At 37.4% G+C, this 12,007-nt stretch overlaps 1 protein-coding gene across 3 annotated transcripts; it reads right to left on the bottom strand.

The window, feature by feature from the left end:
• Positions 1-505: 505 nt before the first annotated feature.
• On the bottom strand, positions 506-11,365 carry LOC104112456 (uncharacterized). 3 transcript variants are annotated; one of them, XM_009622387.4, is made up of 15 exons: positions 11,106-11,365; positions 10,018-10,106; positions 9,092-9,158; positions 8,854-8,969; positions 7,999-8,065; positions 7,840-7,888; positions 7,587-7,672; positions 7,193-7,458; positions 7,033-7,088; positions 6,670-6,755; positions 4,208-4,300; positions 2,644-2,980; positions 1,869-2,521; positions 1,278-1,512; positions 506-956 (listed from the first exon to the last, which is right to left on the bottom strand). In XM_009622387.4, exons 1-15 carry the CDS (start codon positions 11,301-11,303, stop codon positions 709-711), a joined length of 2,646 nt encoding a protein of 881 aa, XP_009620682.1. In that variant the 5' UTR covers positions 11,304-11,365; the 3' UTR covers positions 506-708. The 3 variants fall into 3 exon arrangements, with proteins under 3 accessions (XP_009620682.1, XP_009620683.1, XP_009620684.1); XM_009622388.4 differs by having other exon boundaries at positions 1,869-2,515; XM_009622389.4 differs by lacking the exon at positions 11,106-11,365 and adding an exon at positions 10,201-10,219.
• Between the last annotated feature and the right edge of the window lie 642 nt (positions 11,366-12,007).

Raw genomic sequence — 12,007 nt, 5'->3', positions numbered from 1 at the left:
CATCCCCAGAACTAAACTAATTAACTCGGCAAGTCACATAACAATAAATGAGCATGGAATAAGCAATAAATGGGGGAACAGAGCTATAATACTCAAAATCATCGGTCGGGTCGTTACAAAAAACAAACCCAACAAGTTCCCACAAGTGGGGTCTAGGGAGGGTGAAATGTACGCAACCTTACCCCTACCCTGGAGGGCAGAGAAACAATTTCCGAAAGACCCTCGGCTAAAGAAAAGATAAAAGAAGTAATGACAACAAGTACAAACAACAACATAAAAAGAGGACTGAAGCCAAGGCAACAATTATAATGGAATAGAAATAGTCAAAATATAAAAACAAACAGTTAGTGCTAAAATGCTATTCTATTGTGTTGTCTGCCTCTTCCCTCCCTCCCCTTTGCAAAAATACAATATATGTTCTCCCAATATCATAATGCAGCTATGCACTAGCCAGCAATTGGCTGCAGAAAGTGGAAACAAAGTTTAAGCTCAAGGCTCATAAATATGGTACTTAATTCTTCAACATATTGATTTAAGTACATAAAATAACAATCTAAAGGGATTCTTCAAATTATCTTCATCTGAAAATGATTGTTGTGGATATATTGAATAAAACTTGAGCAAAGCTACAAACAAGCAATTACTAAATTCACAATCATGGTACATCTATAACAGCCTCCAAAATCGTAAGTTTTATATAGAGTATTCTCATGGTTGTTTAGTGTCCTCTTTAACTTCATCTTCCACTGCTTCAACTATTTCATCTGCCTCTGCAGCTGATGTATTGGTTTCCGGCAAGCAAAAATTTGTTTCCTCTTCCACACCCATTGACATCCTTTCGAGCAGCTCTTGGCAATCAAGTGCAGTGACCATCACTGAGATGTTAGATCTGCCTCTCCAGCATCCTATAGCGATAGTTGATGGATCCGCTTGAGCTTCTGACAGTGTCTTATTGTCTGCACGAAACAATCAACCAAACTTAATCAGAAGCAGAGCAATGAGGATTTTTGCTAGGAAATGAGGCATAATGTGTAGGCGTTTGGACGACATTTGGTTGAAGTTGAAAAAAGAGTATTCGAAGTTGACGTTTATAAAGTGTATTTGGAAGTTAAAGTTGTGTTGGACATGAGTTTCGCACACAAGTTTTTCAATATTTCACCAGTATTTCAAACGCTGAAATTTAGTATTCGCAAAACTGATGGACAAACTTCAAAATGCAAATAATGATTTCAGTATTTGCAAGTAAGGTCACGGCCAAACACTACATCACATCTAACCTTTGTTCAGAACCACCACACAACAACCCATCAACAGCTGTGAGGCCTTTTCACCAAATCCAGCATCCACAAAATCACCAAATTTAATGCTCTTGTACTGCAAAAGATGCTTGAAGTCCGCAGGAGATGCGTATAATATTTGTTTGGTTAAATACGGCAGCATTAACGGCAATGCTTCAGATGATATCCGGAATATACATGGTGAAGATGCACCATCTTTAGATGTTTGGCGCTCCTGCAAATTGGAAAGAGCCAAAGCAAAAAGGTCATCTAAATAGTGCAATTGGCAAGAAGATATCAGAAAATAGCGACCCTCTGTCTTCTCGCTCCCTAATCTTACTTTATCTTTTTAAGGAAAAAAAAAGGTGTGTGTGTGTGTGTGTGTAGGGGGGGGGGGGGGGGGGCAATTTTGCTATTTCGCTGAGGGTTCGAGGCATAATTAATGCTGCTGCAATTTTTATTATTATGACAAAAGCCCTATGAAGAGAAGTTAGGTGTCAAGTGTGACAAAATTCCCACGAAGAGAAGTTGTGTCAAATTTGAAAAAAATCCCACGAAGAGAAATCAAGTGCCAAATTCGGATAGACTTACAAACATCTTGAGCCCAACTGAAGCTATTTTAAGCTGCTGACCAGCTAGAAAATTGAGATGCAGAACTTCCTTCACAGAATTTGACACATAATAAACTCTCTTCACATGGTTCATATCGCTATTCCTCGTAATTAGATGTCCTTTGAAAGGGAATGAGTCCTTGATACCATAGAAATCCTTTATCTTACCCACAACTGCCTCCTCTTTGTAGAATATAACTGGGTCAACCCCTCTCCACTTGCCTTGCATTTGTAATTTTCTTTTCCCTCTATTAGTCTCAGGCTCAGCTCTTGTATCAGTAGGAGGTTGAGTTTCGTCTATCTCTTTTTTCTCCAATGTTTCACTGGGCTCAGCATCCAAAATAGTTTCATCGGTCCCATTACCAGCATCAACCGTAGTCGTCTCTTCGCTACCAACATAATCCACTGGCTTAACATCCTTAACATTTACATCTTCTTTAACCTCGGCCGTTAAACTTTCAGCTTGAATATCAGCATCGTCCATAGTCACATCTTCGTTACCAACGGAATCCACTGGCTTAACATCCTCAACATTGACATCTTCTTTAACCTTAGTTGTTAAACTTTCAGCTTGAATATTACTGGAACTCAACTTCTCCCGCAGAGAGACAGGTTTCTGCTGAAAGGCTGAAGCTGCCAGAAACGGAAAAATGTACCTCAACAGTTACGTAAATATAGATGGATATCAAATGGCAAATGATCCCATTTTCAGATTAATGTACTAATGGACAATGGGTGTTTAACTTTAAGCTCACCTGGCAAAGGAGAAAGCTTGTGAAATACGGCAATAAAGAAGGCTCCACTATTCTGATCATGTGGCACTATCCTCATACAATGCTCCAGCGGTAGAGTTGAAACTCCCTCATCATCCACGATTGTAGCTACAGTTGCAGAATCCTCCAACACCGGCATGTCATTTTCAGAATTATCATTATTTCCATTATCAGACAATTGAGCTCTAGTTGCATCATCATTTTGCTCAGATGCATCCACATAGGTTTTGCCAGATGGGAACATCCCGGGAACAACACCACCTCTGCGATTATCTGGAACATCTTTGTAAGAAGCATACCACATTCCTTTATCTCGAACCTGCACGTACAGATGAACAAACATCAGATAAAATCATGCAGCATAAGCAATGGAATCTGTCTAATGCTACTAAAAGATCAATAAAAGGGCAGCCCGGTGCACTAAGCTCCCGTTATGCGTAGGGTCCGGGGAAGGGCCGGACCATAAGGGTCTGTTGTACGCAGCCTTACCCTGCATATCTGCAAGAGGCTGTTTCCACAGCTTGAATCCGTGACCTCCTGGTCACATGGCAGCAACTTTACCAGTTACGCCAAGGCTCCCCTTCTACTAAAGATCAATAGAACTTGTAAATACAGACACCATCAATTAAAGGTCGTCCAGATGATTAAAAGCAGTACAGCCCGATTTGTTTGCCACTCTTTCTTTTTTTTGACCTTCCAAAAGATTGACGCATTTCTATATTTAGAAACTAATTAATTTCTATATTTCCACTGTTACATTGACATGACCTGTTCCGGTGTCCACTAGCAAATAGCTTGGTACTGAGGATACTTTTGGTATTTGATGCATATTCAGCCTATATGTGTCAAACGTCTTTGTTATTTTCTTAAACTCCATTTCCAGTCAAATACCGCCAAAATATATGGGATGACAGGACTATTAATTTTTATACTCCACCAACAGAAGAAAATAATAACACCGCAAGCTGTGTGAAACACTTAGAAGGAATTCATTCTCATGCTCGTGAACACTAAATTCCCAATCCTTACCTCCTCGAACATGGTTAAAGCTCCATGCATGCGAATTATTAGAAAGAAGAAGCAAAAGGAATACTCAGCCTTGACCAAAATCAAATGAACCGATTTAAATTTCATATCAGAAAAGTGAATATACTCCAACCTTCTTTTTTTTTTGATAAGGTCATATTCCAACGTTAGTATATCAAAGTTCCTGTGGCCATGTTGATTTCCTCCCCAGATTTGCTCACCACATATAGACTATCATGTGAGAATATTTAGGTCCCCCACCTTCCGGATATAGACTAATAGCATCACGAGCTTGATGCACACAAAATCCCACAATCATGTGACATTAGCTGAAAAAGGAGATCATTCTGTGGATATAGAATGCATCTCCAAACACAACTTTCTCTCCTTTTCTACCTTTTAAGATGGATTATAATGGACAGGACTCTCTGGTTGCACATAAACCTCAATCTGTTATATATAGATCACAAAACATGGAGACAAGACACGAAAATTAAGGATGAGAAAAAAACTACCACACCTTCCATTTTTTAAGACCTGGCCTGCGAACAAGCTGAGGAAGCTCACTGGACACATCAACGAGTTCAACGGACACCCCACATCTCCGCAAGACCTGCAATATAACAAGACAGTTGGGGAGGACGGAAAGCAAGTATTACGTACTTGTGAAGTTCCAAGGCAACACACTCACACATATATTTATGCATGTATATATGTATAATCTCTGCTTCTCAGGAAACTTATTCTGATTAATCATCAGCCATAAATTTAAAGAAAAAAAAGGAAGCAGGAAAGCATGTTCTAGTGGTTGCAACACTTGGGATAAAACATTCAACTACCAAGTTAAAGAAGCTTTGCGGCACTTTTTGATAAAATTGTACACCAATCAAGATGAAACCAAGCACTTCTCATGAAACGTTTATACTGGGTCAACAATAGGTAATAGTCAATAGAAATGGATTACAAAGGGTTATTAAAGGATTGAAGTTTACGTAAAAGACAGATAATCATGCTAACGAATTAAACAGCAAGTGTACTTGCATCATATCAACAGTCCACATGAAAACAATACACAAATCAAATAACCCGAAGGTGGGGTAGGATAGAAACTGGAAAAGAGAAAATTCAGCATGGTATTCGTATATTCGACGACGGAAATTTTGCAGCAAATGCAAGGACCTAAAGCTCCGTTAGAGGTGCCTTTTTCCTAGGTCTCCCCAACCACAGTCAACCAAGACTAGTCACTTAATAATTTTCTTCTTGTGAAAAACCTTTTCGCTCCACTTAGCCTTATCCCCCTTCTATGGGTATTCTAGTGATAGGTTCTATAGGAACTTCTCCCTCCGTTTCAATTTATGTGATGTACGTTGACTCGGTACGGAGTTTAAGAGGGAAAAAAAGGAATACTTTTGAAATATGTAGTCTTAAAAGCTTGGAAAAATACATAACTTACCCCTTGAACTATAGACCAAATACCCATAACACACTTTTTGCGAACAAAAATTACCTTACACACTGAATCTTTCTAAAGTGTAGCTAATACACATCTCTTTGTCTATGTGGCCAACGCGTGTTTTACAAACTAAATGAGGCGTGTGAACACTAAAAAACTGCGTATCTTGGACTTTATTTCAACGGTCCAGATCTAATAAAATTATTCAATGGGTAAAATTAATTTTCTTTTTTCAGCTTCTTTCTTTTCTTTTCTTTTTTTCTAAAGTAGCACACCCACCCATCCATCACCAGACCCACCTAAACCTCTCCAACTTTTCGGCCATGGCTAAAACAAAAAAGGCAAAGAGCAAATAACAGATAAAGCAGCCCAAAAACACAAATAATAATCTGTGGCTACCTCCACACTATGAATCCAAACCCATAACGACGTCATCGGGGTCGCCGAAGCAACAGCAACCCCCACAACAAGAATCATTTCCAAAACCACCACACTAATTCATAAACTTGTAGCTAATAACTTGGACACGCTTAATTTATTACCAAAGAATGGGTAAGGCAGCTCTAATCTGTACGTAATCGTGGATTTCAACGCCGAGAAAATCGAACTTTAACTTTGTAGAAATCTTAATCTAGAATTGTACGAGGCTCTGGAATACTATTGGAGAAAAGTATTTTCTAGGAGTAATTGATTGGGGCTTCTGATTGGGGCTTTTTTTTTGTGTTTGAACTAGAAGGTGGAGGTCTAGATTTTGGGTAGTCGACGGCAGGAGTACAATTTGCCGGAGAAGAGATGAAAGGGAGAAGATGGTTATGGGGTATAGTTGTAATTTTAAATGTTAATTTTTTAAAATAAAAATAATGACACGTGGCACTACTTTATTGGTGTGTGACATTACACATTCTGAAAAACTGGTCAAGAAAAAGGTGGTGTGTCTTAGCTACACTTTAGAAAGGTTGAATGTGTAAGTTAATTTTCATCCGCAAAAAGTGTGTCATAGGGGATTTGGTCCATAATGTGGGGGTAAGTTAAGTATTTTAAAGTATAAAAGCTTTGTGGGGCCATAATAGGTGGCTATACAAGCTTTTCATTAACAGTAAAATGAAAAGTTTAAAGTTAATTTGTTTCCCAAATATAGAAATGTGTCATTCTTTTCAAAACAAACTAATAAGGAAAGTGTGTTACATAAATTGAAACAGAGGGAGTATGTTGTATCAGGCTGCCTGTCTTGTTGTAGTTGGATCTCCAAGTTTTTCGAATGCTCCATACTCAACTATAGGTTTGATGTAGAGCCTTCTAATAAATTTGCATGCCAGTAGAAAATGTAGAGAACTTCTAGTGTTGGAGAGCCAAAACTATTGAATATTGGATTGAGAAGGGCCTCGATGGAGCGACATGGATCGTGAGGAATTATAGAACAGACTTCACCTAGCTTGGGATTGAGACTTAATTGTTATTGTTGAATAAAAGAGTAATATTATAAGCAACAAGATGTTAATTGATATGCCAACATTCTTCCTATGAGTTACCTCAGCAACCACAGCCTCGTTCTCAATGGGATTCATGGAACAAGTTGAATAAACCATCCTTCCACCTACTTTAAGCAAAGACAATCCTGCAATATATGTTTTTAACCAATCACGTATCTACTAAAGGTGAGACAGAAGGAATAAGGCTTATATACAGAAAACTGTAGCAACTACACCTCAATTCCAAACTAATTGGGGTTAGTCGGCTATATGAATGGTATATACATAAAGGAGTAATTAGTAAAAAATGTGAGAAATAAGAGAAACAAGATGAGGTTGAGAAATGCACAGTATATTGTCTCTGAATGTGTGTGTGTGTGTGTTGTGTGTGTGTGTGGGGGGGGGGGGGGGGGGGCAAGGAACCTCGCATTGCTATCTGAATCTGTAGCCCATGGAGACCCATACCCATTCCAGTATTCCTGTATGATGCAAACAAAGGAGGGAGGGAGAAGGTGGACATTAGAAATCATCATATGCAGCAAAACGAGAGTGATACGGACTATAATAGTATGTAAATAACTACCATTTCCTCCATATATCAGGAGCCTTGCGCAGAGTGCCATCACCACTGCATGGAACATCACACAAGACACGATCAAATTGAAGCTGATTTATATCTAATTCCCTCACTTTTTGCGTCTCAGAACCATTTGCAAAATTTCCTCTTAAATGACAGCTCGGAAAGTGCTGCACTTCATGGTTTGTGACGATCAAGTTGGCAGTAGACATTCTCTTCGTTTGGTGAATAAGAAGGTTACACCTTTGGACATCAACATCATTTGCTAAGACCTATATAAAGAGTCATTCCAAAAAAGAACCAAGACGACGTTACAAAGGTACAGAGAGTTCACATGAAAACAAAAAAGATTGGACATTTGAAAAGGCAAGCACAAAAGCTGCATTGGAAAGAAGAAGACCATTCCACTAGGTAATTTCCCTGGTTCAGCCAAGTGGTGAATCATCTCAAGCAACTGAAATGTTTTCGAACCGGGAGCTGCGCACACTGCATGATTATAGGAACAGTCACAATACATAAAGCATTCAGAATGAAATATGTGAAATATTGCAACAACAACAACATACCCAGTATTTGAAATATGTGAAATATTGCATAACCTAAAAAGAAGATAACATGCAAATGTAATTTGGAGCCCGTAAAAAATAGCTTACTGTCAAGAGCAAAATGATCTGGACGTACATCCAGGAACAAGGGAGGAACCTGAATCAAAGCAGTCACAAGATGAAGTCAACAAAAGGAGATGTATTAAACAAATCTGCAATGGGATATTCCAACATGGAAACACAGAGATGAAGGTCAACTTGACCAACCATGCTAACGGCCTCCTGTCTCGTAATGTTTCCAATTTCATTTTGTAGCTTCAAGAACTCATGGAACCTGAAAGCTTATAGTAATTACCTCAATTGTTGAGCAGAGAGAGTCAGAAATTGTCTTTAATAAAAGGTACAGATTCTGATGGAATTACAGGATTCATTAATTTCTGATAGTCATCTTAGCTTTACAAATTCTCCTTAACTTTCTATATAAAACAGTTCACACTATGCAATATGCAGTTCAAAAACTAAAAGCAAAATGTGCAACTTTTTTAATAAATAAATAAACTTGCAAGCTTTATTAATTTGCATGTAATTTATTTTCAACAATATCTATGAAATAATAAGCACAATTTATTTCGATGGTAATGTAAGACACTATATGTGCTGTCAACAGTGAGCTTTTTTTCTTTGGGATAAGTCACAATGAAAATTTTTATAGTCCCTGCGTCTATTTTGTTTTAAATCCTTTCTGTTAAAATCCGTCCCAAAATATTGACCTTTTTACTTTTCTTATAACAGAGAAAATCCTTGAGGGTCAATAACGCATGGTTCGAAACACGATGGATGATAGGCTCACCCCTCTACCCTTCTCCACTTAAATACCAGGCTCTCGTCTATGGCAGGGTTCGAATAATGTGACATGCGCCTAACCCACACATCACAAACTACACTCTTACCACTAGACCAAAGCCCGGGAAGCAAAGTTTAGCAGTTAACACCCCGTAACAATCATTTTGAGAAAACCATGTGCTACTTTTTGTCATACACCTATAAATGATCTCTCACTAAACAATTATCAATTGAGTCTGCAAAAAGTTATAACACAAAAACAGAAATTGCATCACTAACCTCTCAAGTATTTGGTTTTTCCTCAACTGGTTGCGTGAAAAATTAGACTGCCAAGCAAGATTCTCCGGGTACCAAGGTAATGGTCTTATTCCCTCGACCTCACTCCCATCAACACCCTGAATCATACTTAAAATATAGAAACAGTAAGCAGTAGAGTAATTATCCTCTAAAAACTGCATATGTAATGACGAAAGTTCATAATTTAGTATGAAAGGTAAACATAATTCAGTTGATCAACCTCTGCCTGAACAGATTTCATAAAATCGTTCTCCAACTTGGTCCGAATATCCATATAGCACTGGCTACTGCAACATTAACAAAACGGGAAGCTCAATATGATTTAATTTTATAAAAAGTTGCTTTGGTCTTAGAGTTCTAAGAACTTCTTATAGGAGTAGGCTACCACAAACAAGTTTATTCAATCTCACATGCTACTTGGAACTTGAAGCAGGACTTTGCTATATTTAACCCCTTATTTTAGAGCAATGCGCTTTCTTCTAAAATCCAACTTTCAAAGTTTTAAAAGAAGCAACAACAACAACATACTCAGTGATTTCCCACGAGTGGGGTCTTGGGAGGGTAGTGTGTATGCACACCTTACCCCTACCCTGGGAGGGCAAAGTAGGAATGAAGCACCTCATATAATAACAAGAAATGATGAAATTAGGTTATTTCAGGTATATGCTAATAGCAGCACATAGACACTTTGAACAAAGTGCACTTGTCATGCAATTGTGATAGGAGGAAACGTGTATATCCACCACCAAATGTGTGCCTAATGTAGTAAAATCCACTGTACAATCAGAAGCACACGAAATGAAGCTTTACGTGCTGCTTCACCAAAAAAAATGAAGCTTTACATACTGTGCTAGTAGAGCTTGTGAAAACTTTGTAAGGGAAATGCTCAAAAGTTCACAACTTTAACTGCACTTTGCTGTCAATTTTTGTAACATATAGCACACTTAGCTTCCTTTCAATAAAAAAACACAAAAATCCAATCTTGTTCAAATTTAACAAACTTTAAAGCCAGAAAGACAAAAATAAGGAAAGAGCAAGCATTCATTAAATTATACTTCAACTATAGTCCTTACAGTTGCATCAAGATAGCAATCGAAACAAATATCAAGAAACAAACTAAAACTCAAAAAAATGATACACATAAACCTGGAGTTGATCCTGAATGCAGCAGGCAAAGGAGTTCTAAGGCAGCCAACAAAAGCATCCCACTCTTCAGTTGGTACTATTCCTTGCTCCTACAACAAAAAAAAAACTCAAACCCCATTACCCAAATAAACATATAGGCACATACCCACATCCCAAATAACCAAAAAAAGGGAACTCTTTTACCTTATAATACTCATCAAAGGCAAGAGATATTCAAACCCCATAATCCAACTAAACACTAAGCACATCAATACATCCCAAATACCAAAAAGATAAAAACTTTTGACCTTATAATACTCATCAAAGGCAAGAAATATTCAAACCCCATAATCCAACTAAACATATAAGCACATACCCACATCCCAAATACCAACAACCATAAAAGTATTTGAGCAATATTTTCGGTAATATTAGTAGATGCTATTAGAATCACCCTTTTTCGATCCATATCAGCATTTCGTATAGAAGTTATTATCTCAACAATAGGGTCCCTACCCATGATGAACAAAAATTGTTGGGGCTTCCATATTTGATATTATCAACGTGTTTTTTAACTTATTTTTTATTCTTGAATATGATATGAATTATTAAAGATATATGTGTGAGAAACACTCTACTAATTAATCTATTTCTTTCAAATACCCCACTAGAAGCAGATCACAGTTTCATTTTATAATACCTCGGGAGCTAATGAAACTATTTTAGTAAAATTTAATTCTCTCAATTCCCGGGCGATTGCACCAAAAATTCGAGTTCCTTTTGGATTTCCTTCTTGATCAATGACAACTGCAACAACAACAAGTAGGCCTCAATCCCAAACAAGTTGGGGTAAGCAAATGAATTATCACTTCTCCATTTAAGCTCTAACTTATATCGTCTTCATACCAAACAAAAATAAAGCTGACAAATAAGTTCAATATATAAAATAATAGTAATAATAACAATAACAACAATATCAGAAGTTCTCTAACACGGCTAAAAGTAGAAATTGTGGATCCTTTTCTTCCATTTTGCCTTATGTTTAGCTAAGTCCGCATTGATTCCATTGTGCCACATCCCAAATACCAAAAAGATAAAATCTCTATTACCTTATAATACTCATCAAAGGCAAGATTTTGAGTAGCAAAGGGCTCCCAATGGGGTTTATTACTAGGTTGTTGTTCTTTGTTGTTGTCATCATTGGTAGTAGTAACATTGTTGTCTTCATGTTTGCTGCGTTTCCAAACATTTTCTCTGTTCTGTCGAAAGTGTTTTCTTTGAGTTCGAGACCTTCCTCTCCCACCCATCTTTAATGGCTGCTGCAAATTCGAATCTTTTTGCTCAAGAAGGGCGCAAAAAAGACGGAAAAACTGAAAGATTTGGGGTTTATTTAGCTGAATTGAAGAACATTTTGGGCTGCTAATTTACTGGGCTTTGAACTGTTAAGGCCCATTTGTTTTGGACCCTCAACCCTATTTGTACTTGGGCCATTGAACGTAAGAGAGAAATTCGAAAATAGCCAGATTTACAAGTGGTCATTGTAAAATAGTCACAGTTTCAAAAGTAATCGAAATTTAGCCAATTTTCATATAAAGATAAATCTGAACGAAAACATTGTTCAAAATCCGGAAAATATTCCATAATATACTGGAATTCCAGTATATTATATTGGAACTCCAGTATATACTGGAAGTTCATACACATTTGCTCCAATCTCCAGTATATTATGCTGGAACTTTTCATATTGCAGCAAAATAGTGGTTATTTTTGAATGGCTTTGCAAATGCTGGCTATTTTTAAATGACCAGTCCGAAAACTGGCTAGCCCGTGCTATTTTTACAGACGGAAGGGAACGAGTAGAAATGACACCTGGTAGCCACTCTAAAGGGCTGTTATTTAAGAATTAGCCAGTGCGTCCTGTATTTCAGTTTTGCGGTTCAAATTTTTAGGATAAAAATTTCCTGAATTGTCCTAAATTTTGAAATTTTAGTTTAAAATTTCAAGACAAAAT

The sequence above is a fragment of the Nicotiana tomentosiformis genome, chromosome 5 (genome assembly GCF_000390325.3).
Source record: "Nicotiana tomentosiformis chromosome 5, ASM39032v3, whole genome shotgun sequence".
Taxonomy (NCBI): Eukaryota; Viridiplantae; Streptophyta; class Magnoliopsida; order Solanales; family Solanaceae; genus Nicotiana; species Nicotiana tomentosiformis.
Note: the sequence above shows the minus strand (reverse complement) of the source record. Positions and strands in the feature narration are given on the sequence as shown.